This window comes from Haliotis cracherodii, unplaced genomic scaffold (genome assembly GCF_022045235.1).
Source record: "Haliotis cracherodii isolate W230 unplaced genomic scaffold, xgHalCrac1.p SCAF_17, whole genome shotgun sequence".
NCBI lineage: Eukaryota > Metazoa > Mollusca > Gastropoda > Lepetellida > Haliotidae > Haliotis > Haliotis cracherodii.
Genome location: NW_027266272.1, coordinates 18,991,324 through 19,017,917, shown reverse-complemented (window position 1 = coordinate 19,017,917; position 26,594 = coordinate 18,991,324). Strand labels below are relative to the sequence as shown.

At 38.7% G+C, this 26,594-nt stretch overlaps 1 protein-coding gene across 6 annotated transcripts in view; it reads left to right on the top strand.

Moving 5' to 3' along the window:
• The first annotated feature begins 2,600 nt into the window (after positions 1-2,600).
• The window catches only part of LOC139464939 (rho GTPase-activating protein 15-like), a 72,519-nt gene continuing 48,525 nt past the window's right edge, over positions 2,601-26,594 (top strand). For all 6 annotated transcript variants that reach the window (XM_071246556.1, XM_071246557.1, XM_071246553.1 and 3 more), the window contains exon 1: positions 2,601-3,148. In XM_071246556.1, the coding sequence (XP_071102657.1) occupies positions 2,693-3,148 (456 nt within the window). In that variant the 5' untranslated portion in view covers positions 2,601-2,692. The remainder of the gene's footprint in view (positions 3,149-26,594) is intronic.

Genomic DNA, 26,594 nt, shown 5'->3' with positions numbered 1-26,594 from the left:
TCACGGAGCGTTTTCAAAGGGAGATAAATGCGTATATGGCAATTGGGTTGGACTGCATTCATCATCACAAAGATTACAAGTTCGAATACCTTGGTTGCAGTTTCGTTTTAAATTTTATTACATTGAATTTGAATTATTCCTCTATATTCGATATTCAATTAGATACATTTGCAACTTGAACAGAATTAAAACAAAATAAATCACTGTTTTCCTCTTTCTTTTAAGACACTTGTGCCTAGGATTGTTGTTCAAATAATCATTTCCAGTCATGTGTTTATCAACACGGGACCATGTCACTAATAATAACATACAAACTCGCAGACGAGGCCTCGAAACGAGGCCTACGAAATGGATTGCGAAGACTTTGTCTTTGAGACTTGGTTGACTGTCAGTCTAGCCGTAACTCGGGTAGGATGGGTACTGAGTAGGACCCGGGTACCCCCGTACAGGACCACCCGGACCCTCGGATCTACAGTCACGTGATAAAGTGTTTAATGACAAAAAAATCAACTCCTTTATAACACTGCAAGTCACTATAATGTTCGCATTTTTCTGACTATTCACACATTCCCTCTTACTTTTATAAGATTGAATAAAGATGAAGCTTCAGTCAGCTTCTCATGTTGTATTTGATAATACAGAGGCACATTGTCCTGTGAAGTGGACACATGTCACACAACACAGGCAATTAGGCAAAGCTGAGCTGAACCGAAATGGACTTTAACGGCGCGCGTGTGCGTGCGTGCGTGCGTGCGTGCGTGCGTGTGTGTGGCTGCTAGTACCGGCCCGGACTAATGCCGATTTTATGGTGCTAGCTCATGCTGCACTTTAACATGAACACCCCGCTCAGAGACAGTATACTGACTGCGAGACAACCAGTCCTTGTATTAGCCCCTTCATGCCGAGCACCAAGCAGGGTAACAATAATTACCATCTTTTAACGTCTTCTGCTATGACGCGACCACAGATAGAACCCCCGACCTTCCGCTCTCCGGGCAGAGGCATGTGTGAAGCCCATTTCTGGTGTCCCCCGCCGTGATATTGCTGGAATATTGCTAAAAGCGGCGTAAAACCATACTCACTCACTCACTCCGGGCAGAGGCTCGACTACAAGACCACGGGGGCGGTCAATCAGGCAAAGTTAAAAAGTTAAGCAAGTTGGTCGAGGGGAGAAGGTAGGTGGGTGAACGTGTTTGGCAAGCCCGGTTCCTGAGAGTTTCTAGGGCATCAATGAATGGATTCGGCACATTAAAAATGAGTGCCTAAACAACTTCAGCAGGTCAAGTAATATTTTCAGCACAATTCGCAGTTAAACAAATGTCCTTCACCCTCTGACCAACAACCTTTTTGAATGTTGTTCCATAAAGTGTTTTCAGTGTGTGATAAAAATAATAATACCCTGTCTATTATTTCCTCCAAATGCGTTATTTCTTACAAGATCTGCATTTAAAAAAATAAATTGTTGAGGTATATGTACATTTTAAGGATTTTCTGAAAACAGATACAGAAAATGAGTAATTTTCAAAGGAAGAATATTAGGGTAAATTGTGCACACAACAAAAATTCTTTCACTTAATCAACATTTCCCAGGGGCAGATATACCTTTACAGACCAACCTTCCTGCATATAGAGAACAGCCATGTGCCTGTTTAACTGTGAGCTGTGTTGAAAATATTACGTCTACCTTTTGAACTCTCAATTTCGTGTGATGATTAAAACTATTTTAACCTTGAAGAACCCCTTTCCAGTTGATAAGAAAACCTTATAATTGTACAAAATAACAGTGTAACAGCAAATGCAATCGATGGACCTTCAAACATGCCAATGTACCTTTAACCATTATTAGGAAGTACGTTTATTTTTGTCTGCCACACGTACTTTCAAGGATCAAATTGATTTTATTTTATTTTGTGCTTCACAATTGTTTGTTGTTTACCCGAACTCATAAAAAATCCTGCTCTATGATGGCGGTTTGTAAATATTCGTGTCTGGACCAGACAATCCAGTGATTGACATCATGAGTATTGATCCACGCAATTGGGGTAACATATCACATGCATCAACCAAGTCAGCGAGCCTGACCACCCATTCCCGTTTATCGCCTCTTACTGCAAGCATGGTCGCCTTTTACGGCAAGCATAGATTGCAGAAGACCTATTCTACCCCGGATCTTAACAACTGATAGAGAACATTTAAAACAAAATGTGAAATATATTCAAATTTATATTGCCAGTTGAATCTAGATACAAGCTGAGATGATTTTTAAAATAGAGTAACATGATCGAACTCTCTCACACTTCTTATGATATCGATCTGCATTCATATGTTTTCATATTTTCTTTTATGATTTGTAAAAAGATTTTAATTTCTGCTAAGTTAAATCTGAAGATATCAATTTTCAGCTCTAAGATTAAATCCACATAACGATAAAATAACTTTTGAAATATGCGTTAAACAATTTCAGAATTCATAAATTCATGAGGAAATTAAAAGTTGTTAAAACGACCAATGAAACAACGCGATAATGATGAGAGCAAATTTTCTTTTGACCAATCGAATGCTGCGTAACATCATGCAAAGGAACTTCCGGAGCTCTAGCTAGCTTCCGTGTTTAGTAACGATCGAAGGAAAAAGAAAATATGTGTGAAAAATCCAGGAGGGAGAGGTTTATTTCTTGAGACAACTGGTAGTTATGTCAGTAGACGAGGAAAAGGGCCTTGTCGAAGTTCTCTATGATTATTCCTACGAGGACGATAATGGCACGGTGACGATAGTGACAGGGGAGCTCTACACGCTTCTCGAGCAAACCAACACAGAATGGTGGCAGGTTAAACGAAGCGACCGAGGGGAGACGACTTTTTACGTTCCAGCGCAGTACGTGCGGATTATATCACAGGACGATGCAGGCATCTATTGCAATCAGGATACGTTTGCCGTCGAGGATGTGAACGATAACGATGGGAGGACCACGCCCCTTGACGACTTTCACAGGGAGTCCCCAAGGATTGATGTGTCAAATGGGGAGAGGCCTGGAGTTCTCCCCCTAAATACTTATGATGGGGGTAACTCCGTGGAGGTGCAGTATGCCAACCTGGACGATTACCGAATGGAGGCAGGCCTTCCAAATCCAGTCGGTGAAACAAAACAGGTTAAGATGGATTATTTCTCCTTGTCGTCCTCATGTGTTAACTGTTATTTTATCAACATGGAAGATACAGATGTTTATGTACTTAGTTTCAGAAAGTTTCGATTCGAGAAATAGAATTCTTAAGTAAGGATAAGAATTTTTATGGATGAACAACTTCTTTATTACAATTAAGAGCGACGTTTCGGTGTAGGTTCTAACGTAATTGTAATAAAGAAGTTGTTCATCCATAAATTCTTATCCTTACTTAGTACTCCAACTTCTAAATGCCTATCAAAGAAGTTAGAATTCTTAAACTGAGATGTCGATAATTACTTCCAATTCCAATGTTCCAATGTCCTTTTGTGTATTTAGGAAAAAAATCTTATAACATTTGTATTGCTATTTAGAACAGACATGTGACAAAACGAAAATCGAGCAACATTTATTTCATCTAGATCTATTGGTTCCATTTTAATTAAATCATTTATAAAATGTTCATCCATGTATTGACCATCTGACAGGAATGGGATTTGTTTTAGAACTATTTGAACCAGTTAGGACATCATCAAGATGTACTCATAAACATAACACTGTTGGCTCCTCCCTTCACACTGAGCAACAGGTGTCACGGAACACCATAAGTAATTAGGTGCCTTGTGTATTGATGTACAGATTGCGTATTACTGGCATATTGATAACCCTTTGTGTCCACAATTAACAATATAATGATTTTGATTAGATAGGCCTGAATTATTTCTTAACATATCCACAAAGTAGTAATAGAACTATTACGTTATCATGCACATTTCAAAAGAATTGGAGCCAAAGAATTATGCATCCCCCAACGGTGATAAAAATCATAGAAAAAGATATAATAATTCTGAATAGGTCCCCTGAAGTGCATGACTGTCGAGTGTTGAAAATGTTTATTATTTTAGAAAATAACTCCTTGTTCCCAACACTATCCTGAGTAATGATAACATCAAGGAAAACAATAATCATTATATCAGAGCTACAGATAACTTGCGTATTATTTGCGTAAAATACCCCCCAAAACTTTTCAAAACCCAATTACTTTCAATTAACTTGCGTACAGAAACGCATGCATTAGATGGAAAACACAATTGTTTGAAAACAGCATGCGAAAACACCCAATGAAGCTTTTTCAGCATGCGTACAACTGAGCTAATTCCCGAAACACAATTACAAGCTAATATACTTTTCGAGTCAAGCCTATATTAGAACTGTTATATTACAACTTAAACATTATTTCATTTTTTTTTTAAATCTTAAAAAGCTTACTCATTTTGGGAAAAACCCAATAGAGTGATGAATAGATGAGTGAAAAAAATATTGATTACCCAATGAAAAATGTAATAACCCAATTAAAATAGAAACCTTTGAGTAAAAACTCAATTGCTCTAAAGATATCTGGAGCTCTGTTATATTTTTGTGTGACTTGGTCAAAAGGGAGCATATTGTTTGGGATAAGTGGTGGAGTGCATATTTGCCTGCTTTGCATTGTCTACTGAGTGGTGGGTTTCGTTATACTCAGCTGCTGTCAGCATGGGAAGAATTTACTCTCCATTGTTTCCTGGCTGATGTTAGTGGTTTGTTGTATGTGAGTCCTATTTATATAATTAGTATGCAGAACACTTATATGTGGCTCACATACTGCTGATATTGCAGAACCAAGCTGCTCGCTCTGATAAATGGCACTCTTCATGAGCTCCTATCATTGTGTTGGGTTTGTTCGTTAAACTGGAGGACACGATTATTTAATGTTGGGGACCTCATGAGTATGCAATGACATGTCAAAATTTGAAATTCTTTCAGTGCAGGGATGTCATCATACATTGCATATTTTGTAATGTTGTTGCTGCATCATTACAAATTTATGAATATCGATAATTCGATAATTTGATAATTTACTGCCACAGAAATGTTTACATATGTTAAGACTGTCATGGTTAAGTTGGACAATAATAATATTCAATTTTCATCATTTAGTTGATCAGCCTAGTTAATATTTAAAATTACATTGATTAATCACAGGTGTAGGACATTTTTATCTATACAAAATTATATAAACATGATAAAGGATTAGCACCCCTTCTGATTGATCAATGTACACAATACTTATTTATTCGCGTATAATACGCACTTGTGTGTTATAGGGCTCCCTTAATTATGGGAAATAAAATTCTGGAAAATGATATCTGTCGTATATAAACATTTCAGGCTGTCAGCATAAACCAAGAAATTTATCTTTCAACTCTGTTTTTCTCACCAAAATAAAGCCCCCTATTTCTAATTTTGAGAGCGCTCTGGGCGCTTATTACGTCGAATACGGTATTGTTATATCACGATACTTCTGAGCTGATATATCAATACTGAACTTTCAAATCATTGACACCCCTATATTTGAGATACTTTGATTGTGAGCTATTCCAATATGTATATCAATCAAGCTCAGGTTAAAAAAATCATTTATTCAAAATAAAAATATGTTTTTAAGCATGTGAGATAAAAATATCAATGACTAAATTTATTTCTCCATTTTGACTCACCATATTTGGGGTGTTTATTCACACCTAATATATTTGGGAAAGTGCTATCCTTTCACTTGAGGTGAAGTCTTTACTGTAGTGAGCGCGAAATTGCAGACATTGTCAAAATTAAAATGAAACTTTTAGTTTTTGCTGTGAATAAAATGAAAATGAAACTTTTAATTTTGAGATAAAAGGTTGACAGACACAAGTATCATGCTGCAATGTTTTGTATTGTGTTTATATAATGGCTAAGCCAGTGACAGGGTTAGTTATTTAATTGGCCTTAGAAAGTGTAAACAGTCTTAATACATCCTGGCTAGGTTACATTCTTAAGTCAAAATGAGGCCTCATACAGTTCCCATCTACGGTTTGCCCCGATTATGTTTCCAGGTTTGTCAGCACCATACCCGTGCTCGTGGGTTTCACCGAAGTGGTAAACGTCTGAGACCTGCATCACTTCGGGCTCTCCACCCACATTAAGCTGACAGGCCGCGTTATAACTGGAATACTGATAAAAGCGGTGTTAAACATAACTCACTCACTCACTCAGTTCCCATCTTGTCCATGGTCTTTGTTTGATGTGTAGCAATAGTGTTTTACATGTATTGCTACGAGAAGCCGGGGGGGAAAAAAGGGAAGCATAAATCAATTATTCACTCACAGCTTCAGACATGGATGACAACATTTTTGAACGGATCCTTGAAGTGTACAATTTAAACACATACTTCCACAAATTTAAGCGAGCTGGAAGACAGAAGCACATGCTACAGATAAACAATAGTTAGTTTCAAGGTTAATGGTTTCAGGTTTCAAGGGGAAGAAGTAGACAGGTGAGGCCAGGTGTCGGGTATGTGAGGGGAATAATCAGTCATGTAATGGAGATCTTTGTGTCTTTATACAGAACAGAATAGAAGTTGGTTTCCATGATGTGGGACTCATGAACTAGATGATGTTTACAGTTGGTGGTTCCCGTATGACACATGGTGTACGTTGGTGTCTAAGACACATGGTGCATGTAGGTTTTGTGATCTATTGTGGACATACACAGCAGTGTGCAAGATCTTTCTGTGTAGCATTTTCACAATTGTACGTTTTTTAAGATCTTCTCCAATAACTCTATTAGTTCCTGTTCTATTTATAGTGTATTACGATCTCACATGCTGCCGATTTAAATGTCGTGTTCACCTAAGTATGGATGATAAATCATTACAGCTCAAGTGGTGAAGGTGGCATAAAAAATGACTGACTGACTGACTCACTCACACTTATTCATACGGGTGTCTTCAACAGTGGTCAGATGTGTTGATATCTGGGACCATGTTGACATTCTGCTGTTAAGAAACTGTTGGGGTGGTCTGGTGGTTAAGGTGTTTGCTCATCACACCATAGATCTGGGTTCAGTATTACCCTAATGGCTGCAGTATGTGTAGTCATTCCTGTGCCCTGCTGTGGTATAACTTGAGTGACCTGTGAAGATCTGGGGTAGAATAGGTCTTCAGCAATCCATGTTTGCCGTAAAAGGCGACTATGCTTGTCGTAAGAGGCGACTAACAGGATCGGGTGGTCAGGCTCACTGACTTGGTTGATGCATGTCTTCGTATCCTAATTGAGTGGATCGATGCTCATGATGTCAATCACTGGATTGTCTGGTCCAGACTCAGTTATTTACAGACCACTGTCATATAGCTGGAATATTGTTGAGTTTGGCGTTAAACAACAAACAAACAAACAAATATTACTGGAGTATTGACAAAGTGTATCGGTTTCGGGACATCACCATGCTGAGGGAAAACTTTTTGTATTTCAAATTTTCCAGTTGACTGACCAGAGCAAAAATCCAAAATCTGGAATTAAATAAGTCAAAATTATTTGTATTTGTCCAACTGCACTCTTTGATGAATTGAAAAAATATAAAAAAGCAACTGTTTAAATTATAGTGAGTGAGTATGGTTTTACGCCGCTTTTAGCAATATTCCAGCAATATCACGGCGGGGGACACCAGAAATGGGCTTCACACATTGACCCATGTCGGGAATCGAACCCGGGTCTTCGGCGTGACGAGCGAACGCTTAAACCACTAGGCTACCCGTCCGCCCTGTTTAAATTATAACTCATCTAATGCTTTGTAAAACCAGTATGGCTACCTCAAACACTCCATGACAAAAGTCAAAAAAAGTAAACGTGTTAGTAGAATACATGCCAGCCTTTTGGACAGCATTTGTCATACAAAACTGACTCAAAACAAATTACCGTATTCGACGTAATAAGCGCCCATGGCGATATGTGCTAATATATTGGCTAGTGAACAATCCCAATTAGCACCCCTTTCGATTGATCAATGTACACAAGACCTATTTATTCGTGTATAATACGCACTCGTGTGTAATATGCACCCTCAATTATGGGCAATTAAATTCTGGAAAAATATATCTGTCGTATATGAACATTTCAGGCTGTCAGCATAAACCACGAAATTTATCTTTCAACTCTGTTTTTTACACCAAAATAATATTCTAATAAGAGCCCCCTATTTCTAATTTTGAGAGCGCTCTGGGCGATTATTACGTCGAATACGGTAAGCTAATGTTATATTGACGTAAGTAACTTATATATTTTCAGGCTACACACCAGCAAATCTGTAAGCCATACAAGATGGAGAGGCACTGTTGATTGTGTTACAGTGTTATGTCAATCCATCAGCTGATAATCAGCTGATGTCAATCAGTGTGCTAACACACGTTTATTACACCAACATGGCAGTGAGATACTGACAGCCTTGCCCTTGGCGAGACTTGTAATGGCTATACAATGGTATTGTGTAACTCCAGCACAAGATACAGTCTAGAAGTGAAACCGTTATGCATTCATTGTCAAAAGGCATTTATCATTTCAAGGATAGATGTCGTTTGACTCAAGCCTGCATCCGATTGATGATATTAATGTTTCCCTGAGGGGCAATAGAGACACTCTGTTTTCTGAGATAATTATGTCATGTGTATTGTGCTTGTTCTATTGTGGTGGTGGGGCGGTCGGGTAGGATAGTGGTTAAAGCATTCGCTCGCCACGCCGAAGACCCGGGTTCGATTCCCGACATGGATACAATGTGTGAAGCCCATTTCTGGTGCCCCCTGCCGTGATATTGCTGCCATACTCACTCACTCACTATTGTGGTGATCTGGGTGGACCAGTTGTTGAAGATGCTAAATCTTCGAATTTGGTTCGAATTCGGGTTTTCTGTGAATATGTTTTCTGGAATTGTCAGCACCATACCCATGTTAGTGGTTTTCATACTTTTACCAAAGTGGTAAACGTCTAAGTCCTGTATCACTTTGTGGTGTCACATAGGCCTCTGCACGGCGCACAGGTCACAAATTGAGCAAGTTGAGCGCTCAATGAAGCGCTTTTGAGCAGTTCTTCGAACTGGATACCAGCGCTATATAAATCTGTAGTTATTATTGTTATTATTATTTAAGAAGAATTATTCTACCAGAGACATGTTTTAGAAGTCATTTAGAGGTAATGTGACTGTAGCGCCTCACAGGCAGTTTTGGTTGTATACTCTCCAGGGAGCTGAGAATGAAAATCAAGAGCACACTGATCCATTGACCGGTGTAATAATAATGTAGCGCCACGAGCATTCACTTGGTGAATGGAATTTTGAGCGTTATAGATAGACTATTGTTATCATCACTTCAGGCTTTCGGACCGCCTCTGTGGGGGCACGGGGGGCCCAGTCGTCTAAGGCGCCGCGATTCACTGTGCAGAGTTGCGTCCCTTGGGCACGCCAGAAACCTATGATTGTGGGTTCGAATCCCGGTTCGCCACAATTATGTTTCTAGGTTTGTCAGCACCATACCCGTGCTCGTGGGTTTCACCGAAGTGGTAAACGTCTGAGACCTGCATCACTTCGGGCTTTCCTCCCACATTAAGCTGACACGCCGCGATATTACTGGAATACTGTTAAAAGCGGCGTTAAACCCAACTCACTCACTCACTCACTCGGACCGCCTCTGTGGTCTAGTGGTAAGACATCTGCCCGGAGAGCGGAAGGCCGGGGTTTTATCCCAGGTTGATCATACCAAAAGACGTTAAAAACTGGTACTTGTTGTTACCCTGGCGCTTGGCATTGAGGGCCTTAAACAAGGACTGGTCGGCTCGGAGTCACTATACTGTGTCTGGGTGGGATATCCATGTAAAACTGTGGCATGGTATCTCAGTGGGCTAGCACAATAAATGAATGATTTATGAACAAATCTTGCGATTCAGAAATTGAAATGTTTATTATACATTTCAGTAAAAGTAATTTGTTTTACATCTGCTCATTTTCTAGCTCACAGAGAAATAATATTCACCAATTTCGAAGATTGATCAAAAGTAATTATGCATATTTGTATAAATACAGTGAATGCAATATTAAGATAAATGTACATCTCAACATGCTAAGTGTTGAATAATGTTGAAAAATCTAGTTTCCTAAAAGGATGTTTTTTTCCCCAATTTACCACTTTGAGCACTTAGTTTGAAATCTCAGATAAATCCTGTTTTCGAGCATGATGGCGCCCAAGGAAACTACTTCAAGGCCTGCTCATGAAATAATGTTGGTTTCCCATGTAGTCACTTGCATCTGATTTTGTTGGCCTACTTCAGTCCATTTGTTTCACCCTTTCTGTATATTCATGACAAGGGGCGGTCGGGTAGCCTAGTGGTTAAAGTGTGCGCCCGTCACGCCGAAGACCCGGGTTCGATTCCCGACATGGGTACAATGTGTGAAGCCCATTTTCTGGTGTCCCCCGCCATGATATTGCTGGAATATTGCTAAAAGCGGCGTAAAACCATACACACTCACTATTCATGACCAACTGCAATTTTTTCATTTAGTTCATGTTAAATCATGTAAATAGACTGGTGAACAATGGCATAAATTCCACGTAAAAGATCAACATTGTTAAATAACATTCAATTGAAAAGAAAGTTATTGTAAACAAACATTATGACCTCAGAATTCAGGTGGTATTTTGAATGAGTTTATAGTTAAAGCAAGCATGTTTTTTATGATTTAAGAATGGGTTTGGTATAAAAGTACACGTTATTCAAACTACCTGGTATTAAAAAATATGTCCTGGGCGAAAGCCTATTTATGTAACAGGTCTTTCTAAAAACAATAAAATATAAAAAAAATGAAAGTAAAATGTCCTGGCCTAAATTTAAAAAATGATTATACTTCAAGAGCCATGTTTTAAGTCCTGCAGATAGATAGCAGAATATCGTCACTGATTACATGGTGGTGTGTTGTCAAATTCTCACACTTGAGTGTTGTGTTTCCATATTATCAGTGATAATGAGCCCAGTATGTTTAGTTAGTGGACCTCTCCATGTTGTTGTTCACTTTGTTAGTTACTTAGCAGAGTCCAAATCCATCATCAGCTGACTGCCTCCGTGGCCTAATGGTAGAGTGTCCGCCTGGAGAGCGGAAGGTCCGGGGTTCGATCCCCGACCGCGTCATGCCAAAAGATGGAACTTGTTGTTACCCTGTCTGGCGCTCGGCATTAAGGGGCTTAAACAAGGACTGGTCGGCTCGGAGTCAGTATACTGTGTCTGAGTGGGGTATTCCTGTTCAACTGCGGCATGGTATCTCGGTGAGCTAGCACTATAAATCAGCATCAGTTCGGACTAGTACAAGCAGACACACACATACATGCACGTCGCTAAATAAGTGCAATAAACCCAATTTCACATCACATCAGCTTGTCCCATGAACCAGTAGCCTAAAGCGAGGCAGTGCTAGTCTCTGTAGGACCTGTAACTTTCAAAGGTTATTTATCGTGTTTAAAGTAGATTTGATTAGCATTTTCAGAGAGTGGGTATGGTTTTATGCTGCTTTTAACAGTATTCTAGTAATATCACAGCATGTCAGCTTAATGTGGGAAGAAAGCCCGAAGTGATGCAGGTCTCAGACTTTTACCACTTCGGTGAAACCCATGAGCACGGGAATGGTGCTGACAAACCTAGAAACATAATCGGGGCGAACCAGGATTCAAACCCACAATCATAGGTTTCTGGCATGCCCAAGGGATGCAACTCTGCACAGAGAATCGCGGCGCTTTAGACGAATGGGCCACCCATGCCCCCCCACCCCCGGCCCCAGAAATATCAAGGCAGGGGATACCAGAAATGGGCTTCACATATTGTACCCATGTGGGGAATCGAACCAGGGTATTTTGCATGACAAGCAACTGCTTTAACCACTAGGCTACCCCACCACCCCTTCAGCATTTTGAAGTTGGCAGAACAGGATTATTCAAAACAATGTGGATGGTAAGTGCTGTGTTATTTTCCCCTTTATAGTTGACTGAATCTGTTGAACCTGTGAAGATACGGGTTAGAATAGGTCTTCAGCAACCCATGCTTGCTGTAAAAGGTGACTATGCTTGTCATAAGAGACGTCTAACGGGATCAGGTGGTCAGGCTTGCTGACTTGGTTGATGCCTGTCATCAATCCCAATTGCGTGGATCGATGCTTATGATGTCAATCACTTAATTGTCTGGTCCAGACTCGATAATTTACAGACCGCCGTCATATAGCTGGAATATTGTTGAGTGTGGCATTAAACAAGAAACAAACAAAATGAATCTATTGAGCGGAACAGACATTAATGAAGTGGCAGGATGAAACCTCGTCTGTCACACCTGTAACAAATATATCCAATACAGCCCATGCAAGTCTATAATGTTTGGCAAGTCTAGATAACTGCAGTATCTGAAAATGAAGAAAGTCTCTGGGCTCCTTTTTATTATATTTTATAACTATAATTTAACAACTGTTTTTTTCTGTAAAATATGTTGATTTCAGAGACTAGATGTTAGTCTAGATGAACATTATGAAACCCTAAATCCATAGACACCTGTTTTCTACTTGTACATTGTTATCAGTAAACAGGAAGACATATTCATTTTTTTGTTAAGTTGTCCTTAAAAGTTCCCTGAACAGAGATACACAAATGGTTCAATTGTCATTGAATCCTGGTAAAGCCATGGCGTTTCAGTCCGTGTTTCCTTAGCCTGGAATAGTTGTGGAAAATAGAAGATTGTTATAAAGTCATCGAAAAGTAATTGTATTTTATGTCATATTTTTCTGGTAATTAATCAGTTACAGGCAAATAAAAGCTTTTATCATATAATGGGTAGGTTTCTTGGCAAAGAAGCTTCCTTTTGACAAAGGACAGTTACTCTAGCAGACAGACCGATGGATTGCCGCGAAAGGCAATTAAAAACAATTGTTGTTTTGCATATATGTTGCTTCGCCACTGTATAAGAAAGAGATTTCAGTTGGAACTATATTGGCTACTGTCACTGTCTGACTGACACATCACTTACCCTGTGACATAATAAATATTAATGCGCACATTCCAGGAAAACTCGCAATGTTTCGGTATTGTTTGTGAGAGAGGGAAAGCGATTTTGAAGCAAAGAATTAAAGAATGACATTAGATGATAAAGAGGTTATCACGCTTGTGTGTTTGGGGATGGTAAATATCCTGGCTCGCTAAATACAATGTTTACTCCTAATGCAGGATATTTACCATCCCCAAACACACTCGCGTGATAACATCTATTGACCAAAGTGAAGTTTGAACAAATTGAGTAAATAAGTTTGTTATTTTGTTGTGAATTTATTGATATAATATCATGGAAAACAGGCATAATACCCTAGAAAAGTCATGGAAATGTGCCCGGCTGATAGTGTATGAACCCTGTATGATACAATACTATGTGGTTGGCTGTATCATTTCCCCTTACAATGCTCACTTGATCCCAGTTCGCCCCGATTATGTTTCTAGGTTTGTCAGCACCATACCCGTGCTCGTAGGTTTCACCAAAGTTGTAAATGTCCGAGACCTACGTCCAGGGGTCCGGAAACGGTCATAGGCTACGTCACTTGGGGCTTTCCTTTCACATTAAGCCGACAGGCCGTTATATATCTGGAATACTGTTAAAAGCACTGTTAAATCTAACTCACTCACTCTCTGATGAACATGACAAGCATTAATGAAAGTGCATGATGAAGCCCTGAGACACACTGTTTACAATCAATAAACAGTCATTATCCACAGACAGGATGATGTATTAAATCCTGTTGTTCAGTTGTAGACTGATAGTTTGAACCAACTAATGTTTGATTATGCTAACAAATTCTGATGTTGCAAGTGATTGTAGAGACAGTTTTATTTCCTGACTAAGGTAAACAGTTTTAGCGCCCAACATGTCCTTACAAAAATATATTGTTACGGGTTTTACCGGATGCATAATAACTTGCAATGAGAGTCCCTTGGGATGCCAAAAGGTATGGCAGTTTAAATAATTAAAGCCAATTGAGTTGTAGCCATGGTAACATGGGTTAAAAATCCTGTTGCCCAACTCCTGGGGCTAGTGAATGTTTAGTTTGGGCTAGCAATATTTTGCTGTCTGTGGACTTGTTGATAATTTGGAGAAAAACAAATCTGTACTGAAGTATGCCAGTTTGTCCTTTTATTATGCCAGTTAGTCCTGTTATTACGCCAGTTAGTCCTGTTATTACAAGTTAGTCCTGATATTACACAAGTTAGTCCTGTTATTACGCCAGTTAGCCCTGTTATTACACAAGTTAGTCCTGTTATTTCGCCAGTTAGTCCTGTTATTACACAAGTAAGTCCTGTTATTACGCCAGTTAGTCCTGTTATTACACAAGTTAGTCCTGTTATTACACAAGTTAGTCCTGTTATTACACAAGTTAGTCCTGTTATTACACAACTTAGTCCTGATATTACACAAGTTAGTCCTGTTATTACGCCAGTGAGTCCTGTTATTACACCAGTTAGTCCTGTTATTACTCAAGTAAGTCCTGTTATTACAAGTTAGTCCTTATATTACACAAGTTAGTCCTGTTATTACACAAGTTAGTCCTGTTATTACACAAGTTAGTCCTGTTATTACACAAGTTAGTCCTGTTATTACACAAGTTAGTTCTGATATTAGGCAAGTTAGTTCTGTTATTACTCAAGTTAGTCCTGTTATAACAGAAGTTAGTCCTGTCATTATGCAAGCCAGTCTTGTTATTACACAAGTTAGTACTGTAATTAGGCAAGTAAGTCCTGTTATTACACAAGTTAGTCCTGTTATTACACAAGTAAGTCCTGTTATTACAAGTTAGTCCTTATATTACACAAGTTAGTCCTGTTATTGCACAAGTTAGTCCTGTTATTACACAAGTTAGTCCTGTTATTGCACAAGTTAGTCCTGTTATTGCACAAGTTAGTCCTGTTATTGCACAAATTAGTCCTGTTATGATGCTTACTGGTCATAAAGAGTTCAGTGCATCTTTCTGGCGTTATGTTTTTACTCTTTCATTGAGGTTGTTCAAAATTTCGTTCAATCTTGTATACATTGCTTTTGGTGAAATCGTGTTTGGAACTGATCGGCAAATATATCATCATTATTATCACAACCACGTTCAGATGACCACTATTGATACCTAAAAACAAAACTTTGTTGTCAGAGAATGGATATATATTGACTTGTAATATTCCATTACTATTGTTATTTACTCATCAAACTGTCCTATCTTTCATGTCCTGTTATATACCAGTGCTGCCCTTGTGATAATGGTTGTTTTTAAATGATGAAGTGAAAGCAGTATCTAAAATAACAACATGTTAGAATATATTCCTGGTAAAATAATAGCTTCAGCTTTAATCTCTTACAATCAATACAAATTCTTTTGAGTTATTATACATGTTAAACTGGGTAATTTAATTTCCAGTTCACCACGGACGTGCGAACAGCTGATTGCCATTTCCGGTGGACTTTATGAAACAATTACACTTGATGTTCTTATCTCTGTGTATATAATAATACCTATCGCAACAAAGTGTCTAGCAATTTTTTATCGCAAAATTCACATTTCATACAATGTGTCATTTGTGAGAGATTGTTTTCCAATATGAAGATTGTGAAGACATCGCGTAATCTGTTGGCAAATCTCAATATTCTGACAATAATGACATGACCCGTGGCCGGGAATGTGCGAAAGAAATCCAACCTAAAGAAGCCATGAAAGTATAGGCTACCAGTTGCAAGGATGTCTGGCATATCATCAGTGTTTATCAGTTTATTCAATGGAATGTTTGGGACAAGTAGAAATTTAATCAGGGTGAGAGGTTTTATTTCATTCACTTGACAGAGTTGTCCTTGGGCAAGGGGAATTTCAAAATTGAACCCCGACATGCACACGCAGTTTTGATTACTCTTGATGTCTGATGTCTTTGCTCAATCATTGATTTATTTGTATGAAGGATACCCCCATAATTACCCCGGAATCTTCACAGGTCCCATGGAAACTGATAATTAAAGCTGTCACTACGAATGTCTTTTCACCATTGTTTTTTAAATCCAAGATACATGATCCTTATCCTCCCTGTAACTGACATTACTGCAAGTCTCACATGGTTTCAGTGCATTGATTTCATGGCTACTGTACTTATAGTAGAACATTACCTGTACAGCAACATCTACCCATACTCAACCTTGACTTTGAAAATTATTTTGATTCTGATTCAGTGAAGAAACTAACATTTTTTTAAGGTGGGTTATCATATAAATTGGGTGAAATATGTCTTTGAAATGTTGTGCTGTGTCAAACTATTGTATGTTTTTTGCATATTTATTTGAATCTTGAGACAGGACTAACTTGAGACTTTTAAGTGAAAAGATTATCCAACCCTAAAAATGTATAAAATGGAAAAGAATATAATCTGAAAAGCACTATTTGTATGGTATCAAAGCAGGACTTGCTTGTTCAATCATTGATTTATTTGTATGAAGGATACCCCCATAATTAGCAAGTTTAGAGTGAGTGAGTGTGGTTTTAAGCCACTTTTAGCAATATTCCAGCAATATCAGGGTGGGGAACACCAGAAGTAGGCTTCATTGTACGCATGTGGGGAATCGATTCCGTGCCTTTGGCGTAACGAGCGAAAGCTTTAACCATTGGCAGAGCTCCAGATAACGTTTTGAGCAATTGAGTTTTTACTCTAGGGTTTCTATTTTAATTGGGTTAGTACATTTTTTTATTAGGTAACCAATGTTTTTTCACTCATCTATTCATCACTCTATTGGGTTGTTCCCGCAAAATAGATTTCAAAAAATGAAATAATGTTTCAGATGTATATAACTGTTCTAAATATACATGTATAGGCTTGACTCAGAAACTAAATAAGCTGGTAATTGTGATTCAGAAATTAGCTCCTTTGTACGCATGCTGAAAAAGTTTCATTGGGTATTTATGGAAGCTGTTTTTGTACATTCGAGGTTTTCATTTAATGCATTGGTTTTGGTACGCAAGTTAATTGAAAGTAATTTGGTTTTGATTAATTTTAGAGGATATTTTACACAAATACACTGCTTATCTGTAGCTCTGCACTGGGCTATCCCACCGCGTTTAGAAGCTTCACAAGTAGAATGAGACACCGATATTTGGTTTGTTGTTGGTACAATTGTCACCCTGGGAGTCAAGGACCATGTCTGGTATCCCCAGATCATTACTGGGACCCCCAGGACTCCCAATGGCTAATCCCTGGTTATTTTCAAATCTCTGAAGAAAAAGAGATTGTTGAACAGGGGTAGATTTAAGAACAAATTTGTATGTAGCAAACAGGGCTAAAAAGTTAAAAAAATTACTGGCCCTTTTCCAAACTAACTGGCCCAAAACTAGATGTTGGAGGCCATGACTGAGTTACCCAGGGGGCTCCGAAAAGTTTAGAACTCCACACCTACACACCCCTAAAAAGTCATTTTCTGCACTCTGAAATTAAAACTTGGCTTTTATTTGCCTCGTTTCGTGGCGATTTTATGTTTGTTTGTTTGTTTATTTGTTTGTCGCCCTCAGCAATATTCCAGCTATATGATGGCGGTCTGTAAATAATTGAATCTGGACCAGACAATCCACTCCAACATTACAAAATGACTGTCGGTTGTGTCATTCTACCGAGATGATCTTTGAGTTAACCATTCACACGACCTCATCCCCCAAAATATTTTCTCATTAAAATTACATGATCCATATGCAGTGTCAAATTAAAAAAATTAAACATACACAGAGAAGGGGTGAAATTATGACTAGCCTGACGATTATGTTTCAGCAAGCCTTTCCTAATTTTACCTTGCCACAGGCCAAGGGGCCAGCTGTTAAATCAACCCCTGTTAAAGATATGCTTCCGCTTGACAATTATCTGAATGTCATGTTGTAATATTAGCGTTCAGGGTATCGTTGTACAAAGCGATCTTAGGGCTAAGTGGATCTTAACTCCCATACCGTAACATAGACTAACGACAGTCGTACTCTAAGGTTGTTGAGTACCCCTGGTATATGTATAAGTAAATAATGTGGTTGGGATTTCTTTTCTCTCCTCTGGGGCGGCCGGGTAGCCTAGTGATTAAGGCGTTCGCTTGTCGTCCCGAAGACCAGGGTTCAATTCCCGACATGGGTACAATGTGTGAAGCCCATTTCTGGTGTCCCCCCGCCGTGATATTGATGGAATATCGCTTAAAGCGGCGTAAAAACCAAACTCACTCACTCACTCTTTTCACCTCTCTTTCCCCCAATATTTAAAAAAAACAAAAAAACTCCCCAACCAATCATCCCATTACCACACCCATTCCCAGACCCCCATCCACCTGGCAATCACAATCAGAATTAAAACAGTGTCAATGCTCTTTAAACCTACTTGGATTGAATTCCAATATTAATTACAATCGCTTCAACAGAACCGTCACTGTGGTCTAGCGGTAGAGCGTCCTCCCGGAGAGAGGAAGGTCCGGGGTTCGATCCCCGGTTGCGTCATATCAAAAGACGTTAAAAGATGGTACTTGTTGTTACCCTGTCTGGCACTCATCATTAAGGGGCTAAAACAAGGACTGGTCGGCTTGGAGTCAGTATACTGTGTCTGAGTGGGGTATTCATGATAAACTGCAGCATGGTATCTCAGTGAGCTAGCACTATAAATCGGCATCAGTCCTGACTAGTACAAGCAGCCACACAAACACACACATGTACATGCACGTCGCTATATAAGTGCAATAATCTTGGACGTGATGTTAAACCCCATTTCACCTCACCTGCTTCAACAGACCAACAGATGTTAATTTTATAATCTGTGTAATTGTATCCTGATTATTTAGCTTTGTCCTCAGATTTTAACATAAACTCTCATTTAATTATTGTTTTTTTAAAGGAAATTGAATTGATTAATAAATTTTGATGTAGAAAGTTCTATATTTTATAAATTGGTAATATATCATTATGAACTGAGATTGTTAGTGGTTGTACCCTTGATGGGGGTTGAAGTAGCGTAAAATTATTGTCCCCCAGAGAGGGTACGTAAGCCCACTTCATTCAAAGTAATTTATATATGCCAGGTTTTTAATCGTAGAATGATTGTTTGTTTTAAATTTTGGCTACATTTCTCCATATTCACCAATAACTGAAGGGATGGTGTCAATCCTGCCGGGGTCCATGCAGGTAGCGAAGTACTGTAAGTCCCCATGGTCCCTGGTGTGGTGGCCTAGCTTTGGTTGTTGGTGATCAATAGCCTGTTTTTATGATGTGTCGTCTGTCCTAATCCAATAATTTTATTGTTCTAAAACTAGTTTTAAAGTTATAATCTGTGATATATTGCTAGTTGTTGTACTGTCCTTTGACGACAGTTTTTTAATATATGCTATAGCTTGTTCAAGTCACGATCTGGCTGAAATATTGCCGATGTGACTCTAAATATTAACTCACTCACTCACTCACTCACTCACTCACTCACTCACTCACTCACTCACTCACTCACTCACTCACTCACTCACTCACTCACTCACTCACTCACTCACTCACTCACTCACTCACTCACTCACTCAGATGCTTGTGTGGGTTGTAATGGGTATTCAAGTAGTTGGGGCTGTTTCTGTTTCAAGTAGTTACGATTTAGATTATCCACGAAAGACTTGGAACCATAAAGATTAAACCTTATAAATCAGCCCAGGCGGCGTCTAGTGGAGTGACTCAACAAATTATGGTAAACGTGACCATGTTGACAAGCCCGATTGTTTCTACCATATATATTGTAATAGTCTGTCTGGGTGAAAAACATTTCCTGTTTAGGCCAGACCAAATTAATTAATTGTTTCACGAGAAATTATTTTTCTAACATATACTGACAAGTTTTCTAACATATACTGACAAGTTCTAATATTAATAATCCACATCTACCCCATGCGATACTATCGATAGAAGTAGTAAACTGACAACAATACCATGGAAACTGTTTGTTTGTTTGTTTGTTGTTTAACGCCGCACTCAGCAATATTCCAGCTATATGACGGCGGTCTGTAAAATAATTAAGTCTGGACAAGACAATCCAGTGTTGGACATCATGAGCATTGATTCACGCAATTGGGATCGATGATATGTATCAACCAAGTCAGCGGGTCTGACCACGCGATCCCGTTAGTCGCCTTTTACGACAAGCATAGTCGCCTTTTACAGCAAGTATGTGTTACTGAAGACCTATTCTACCCTGGAATCTTCACAGGTGTAACTGACATTACTGCAAGTCTCACATTGCATTGATTTCATGGCTACTGTACTTATAGTAGAACATTACCTGTACAGCAACATCTACCCATACTCGACCTTGACTTTGAAAATTATTTTGATTCTGATTCAGTGAAGAAACTAACATTTTTTTAAGGTGGGTTATCATAAATTGGGTGAAATATGTCTTTGAAATATTATGCTGTATCAAAATATTGTATGTTTTTTGCATATTTATTTGAATCTTGAGACAGGACTAACTTGAGACTTTTAAATGAAAAGATTATCCAACCCTAAAAATGTATAAAATGGAAAAGAATATAATCTGAAAAGCACTATTTGTATGGTATCAAAGCAGGACTTGCTTGTTCACTCCAGTGATGAGATCTAAGCTGGTTGTCCTCATTTAGCTGACCAACTGGTTATTCATGCTGATGAAAGATTGATGTGTTGACCTTTAACCCTATCAGATTTTGCGGTGCAACATAATTACCTAGTTAACCTCTGACCTACATTACTTGATTACATTGTTAATATTCAACCAATTATACACCTCATTATTCCAGTAGGCTGGACAGCCAGCGACAGCATGGCCACCTGGAACCTTCAGGTTACACACAACCAAATGTTTTCCCATAGACTTCTATAGTAACGTTATATTTTTTTTAAAAATAACTAAGCATTCAACAGCTTTACCTGTGCGTGTGTGCACAGTTTGGCCTTAGAGCAGCAATAAAAAAATAAAAAATGACTAGCTTAGCCAGCTCCTTTTCCGAGTACAGGAAGCTAAACACACCACCCCCAGTTTCGGACCAAATGTCACCTACTTGAAAATAGCTGTGGTCACATTCAGCATAAGTCATCATGTTGAAAAAGACAGTACTAAAGAGAAAAACATGGTCAGTTTTAATAACTGGATGGATGTACATTTGAAAGACATAAAAATCTTACAGAATATCCTCCAATCACGTCCTGCAGATATCTCTCGATCTGCACTGAAGGCTCCCTACGAAAACCGCACTGTCCAAACTGGTTTTGATTTGGTGAAGTAGAACCTTTAGGCAATGTCTCAACTTTGAAATTTACAGCCTTGTATTTGTTCAAATGTTGGATATTGTAATCTCAACATGTTGAAAGTCATAGCATTACCATGGTAACATGAAAATCAGATCGGATGACCTGTCAAGGGCCTTCAGATTTGCCATGCTGTAGATCGTAAAACGCCATCTGAAGCCACAAGCATGGACCTCATGGAGTAGAAAATGAAGGCAGGAGTTCGTTGAGGTCATATTTTCAATCAGTTCCAATCCACACTGGCGCTAATGGCTGGTCAACCTGTCTGAAATTTCCTGCAGTTTGTTTCATCCAAAGGCTGCCTGTTGTGATTACTTTTACATTGTGTAACAACAACGACTTTGTAGAAGGTGTTGTAGAGGGAACAGATGGCGGACGGAATCAGGATATTATTGATTGTGTTGGTGTTATATTCCCTGCTGATAAACAGCGCTACACTCATAAAAGCGATGCAGTGCTTTTAGCAGCTTCCGTTGCAGAGTGCCTTTTACTCTGTCATACACACCTTGAAACAAATATATCGTATTCGATGTAATAAGCGCCCCGCTCTAATAAGCGCCCACGGTGATATTTGCTAATAATATTGGCTAGTGAACAATCCCAATTAGCACTCCTTCCGATTGATCAATGTACACAAGACTTATCTATTCGCGTATAATACGCACTCACGTGTTATATGCATTCTTAATTATGGGCAATTAAATTCTGGAAAAATGTATCTGTCGCATATAAACATTTCAGTTTGTCAGCATTAACCACAAAATTTATCTTTCAACTCTCTTTTTCCACCAAAATAATATTCTAGTAAGAGCCCCCTATTTCTAATTTTGAGAGCACCCTGGGCGCTTATTACGTCGAATACAGTATGCAGTACAGCCCATGTGAGTCTATAATATTTGGCAAGTCTAGATTACTGCAGTGAAGAGAGTCTCTAGGCTCCTTTTTACTCTGTTTTTATTAAATTAATTTGACAACTGTTTTTATTCTGTAAGATATGTTCATTTCAGCGACTAGATGTTAGTCGAGGTGCCTATGTTCAATCTATTCTTTGGATGAAATGTCTTAAATTTTCATAAAAATTGGCCATGATTATGAAGTTCAGTGTCTTATCTAAGAGTTATGATTCCAATTTTTGCAATGTCCTGATCTGTAAATAAAATTAAAAGTTCTTTCAGATTATTTGTTTGTGAAGTAAAACATTGCAAAATGGTTATCTGTTGTCTTGCAGTTTAATACCTTTTTTGTCCTGGTTTTTGTGTTTGGCAGAATACACCAAATCATGCTTGTAACGCAGAGCTCCAGATAAGCTTTTGGTGTTGTGGGTATTTTACCCATGCATTTTAAAATCACTGCGTATCAGATATTCTATCTGGGTATTCAAATTTCTGTTACCCACTAGTTTTTACACATGTGGGTAATTAAGACAAATATTTAAGAACACTATTCATCTAGTCCCTGCAAACTGGTGTTGTGTGGGTTCGAGAGCTTTATAGGACCACGATACTTCCACAAGAAAGTGTGATCGCAAATGATCATGATGTAACTGTCATTGTGGAGTTTGGCAAGGTTGACGGAATGCCCGTTTATAATTTCAAAATAAGTTGCTGATTTGCCAAACGAATACGAAGGGTTACTTCACAATATTTTGAATATACGCACAAGTTTTATTTTTGTAGCATATCTGTAATGTTTGTTGCGTATTTGATAAGCTTGGATATTATTTTACTGCGTATTTCTGCATTTCCGATGCGTATTTTACGCAGATACGCAGCTTATCTGGATCTCTGTAACGTTTTCATTTCCCACCGACTTTTCATGTTTCTAGGTTTGTCTGCACCATACCAGTGCTTGTGGGTTTCACCGAAGTTGTAAACGTTTCAGACATGTATCACTTTGATCTGACTCACATATCAAGCGAACCGTGAAGATCTGGAGTAGAATAGGTCTTCAGCAACCCATGCTTTCTGTAAAAGGCTACTGTGCTTGTCGTAAGAGGTGACTTTCGGGATCGGGTGGTCAGGCTGCTGACTTAGTTGATGCATGTCATCGTGTCCCAGTTGCGCGGATCGATGCTCATGATGTCAATCACTGGATTGTTTGGTCCAGACTCGATTATTTACAGACCGCTGTCATATAGCTGGAATATTGCTGAGTGCGGCGTTAAACATACAAACAAAACAAAAACAAACATATCAAGCTGACATGCCGTGATATGACTGGAATACTGTTCAAAGCAATGTTACACCCAACACACTCACTCATATTTTTAGGGTCACTGTAATCCCAAATGTTTCTTAAATCCTATCAGCATGGTCAGTCTCTTTTATTTTGAAAAATGATTAAAATTTCACTTGCAGATATGACAGCCTAGTAGTCAAAACATTCGCTTGTCATGCCGAAAACCCAGGTTCAATTCCCCACATGGGTACAATGTGTGAAGCCCATTTCTGCTGTCCCCACAGTGATATTGTCTGAATATTGCCAAAAGCAGCATAAAACCATACACACTCACTCACTTACAAATATGTTGGCTGAAAATGACCCAACAAAACCATCAACATTGAAAACGGTGGACCTGTTTCCTCAATCCTTGATTTATTTTCTTATTGTATGCCAACAAAATAGGGATTGCTTTTAAGATATTCTGAAAAACAGACCAGGAAACAATGAATTATGTTTGAGATAAATGATAGTGAAGGAAATGTTAAGTCATTGAAAAGGCCGATGAAATCTGTAACAGGCTCTTGTCACGAATTTATAACAATGTATAAGTCTAGACTAACATCTAGTCTCTGAAATGAACATATCGTACAGAAAAAAACAGTTGTTCAGTTATCTTAATAAAAATATAATAAAAAGGAGCCCAGTGACTGATACTGATACTGCAGTGATCTAGACTTGCCAAACATTATAGACTTGCATGGCCTGTATTTTATATATATTTGTATCAGGGTCTGTAAGACAGACTATTATAAGTCTTGCATCGTAGAATACTGCCAGTTGATGACATTCACTGTGACATACATTTGTGTGTTGGAACCCGAACCCGAGATAATGTCGGTGTGTGGTTTCAAACGAAACTAATGCAAGTTACATAGACAAGCTTGGGTTACCTCTTATCATCCTTATATCCTGCTTTGTGGTAAAGAGTGTCAACACTGACATCAGATAAGCATGATAAGAGGATCAGTTATTTTCCCTCTTAAAATTTGTTTCTGCATGTGAAAGTGTTGTGTTTAACTTTAATCTCATGCTCTCATTTATGTGCATTAAATTATTACCATGTGCTATGATTTGTCACGTAAGGTTTTAGCGTAGTTGCCATAGTAAGTAGCCAGGGTGCTTAGAAGATTTACAGTGAGCGAGTGAGTTGGGTTTAACACGCTTTAACGCTTTTAACAGTATTCTAGTTATAATGCGGCTTGTCAGCTTAATGTTGGAGAAAAGCCCGAAGTGATGCTGGTCTCAGACTTTTACCACTTTGTTGAAACCCACGAGCACGGGTATGATGCTGACAAACCTTGAAACATAATCGTGGTGAACCGGGATTTGAACTCACAATCTGCAAAGCGAATCACTGTGCCTTAGCCCACTGGGCCACCCATGTCCCCTCAGAAGATTTACAAAGGGAGGTGTTTTTTGAAACCATACACGAAATCAAGCAGTAGTGAAGCTCCAGTCGAGACCAAGCAGTGATGAAACTAAAAAACATTTAGTGATAGTTACCAGGGTGTCGTTGTACTAGGTGATCTTAGCACTAAGGTGATTGTAACTCCCATAGCTTAACATAGACTTACAGTCGTAGAGCTAGGGTTGTTTTGTACAACAGCACCACAGCAATTAACACCCCTTCTATGTTCTGTTTTCCGTAAAACAAATCTGTAATCAGGGGTAGAAACTAACATATTTAGTCCACAAGTCCTTATAATGATAACATATAGTAAAAAACCCTTAAAAAGGGCAAATTTCTACTAGTCCTTAGGATACCTTAATTTATTGGGCAGTTTGGCAAGGACTACAGGACTAGTGCTAATTTCTAATGCTGGTAATATGCACAAGAAAATGACAGTCACATAAATTGATGGTCTTAGTAGGGCGCTAATAGAGATTGCTTACAGATTTGGGTTGATTTTTGGAGCAGGGCACGTAATAGAGCAAATTCGGTAATTCAAAGCATGCATTGATTGATTAAATTGCAATGTCCTAGGTCTAAAGTGGCATACCAGAAGGGGAGGCAAGACTGACTGGCACTGCTTGTTGGTGATGAAAACGCTTGTATAGATCGCAGTATGCGACTTCAGCCACCAGGCCAAAACCTGAGTGTATTTTGACAGGAAGGCTCTGATGACAGAGTTGAGGGAAATTTCCCAACTACAGTCAAGTCCTGTTAACCTGACATGGTTGGTTGCATATAATTAGGTCAGATTAACAAAAATGTCGGATAAATGAAATTAAGTAGTATCAACGGTTGTGATCGAAAATCGAACAACTACACGATAGATAACGATACAAACACATAATAAAACCATGAATTGTTCATATTGTTTTGTTCCATTGGTAGCGGAATGTTTTCTAATCATGCAACCACTAAAGCTTAACACAAAACTACCGTTATGGGCTGTGTGACTGATTTAAAATACCCTAAAAAGCACATCTTCCCAAGGCAAGAGAGTTAACTGACTATAAAAGTCCAGGCTGGTATTATGGAGTTACATTTTGGCTGGACTAACGAGTCTATGCATAGTCCAATCAAAATCGTGCACTGAAATCGAAATCTGGTTCGTAAACTTGGTTGATTGCAGGATTTGCAAAGCATGTGCACCGCCAACTCATTGTGAACAGATATTTTCCAAATCTTTTCATGTTTTCAATCAAGGTGCTCACATGATTTTATGCATTTCGCGATGTAAAACCTGTTTTATCACAATATAGATCTTGATTATCGATCAGATCGTCCTGACTGGGCGCCACCATTTTGTTTGAAGCAAATGCAAGTGATACAAGGGGCCGAAACTGATTGGTCAATAGGAGAGGCTTAGAAGGGACATAACTGGTAATAGCCACTGGTGGCGCTACGATCGAGCCCAGTAATTCCAGCCTAGTTCGGCTAGGGTGGAAACTGGACTTTGAAAGTGAGTTAACTCTCTTGCCTCGGAAAGATGTAAAAAGCATAGTTTGAAACTAGTGCCACAAAGCTCAGGAAAGCTGCTTTCTTAGTGGCTAATGTCGA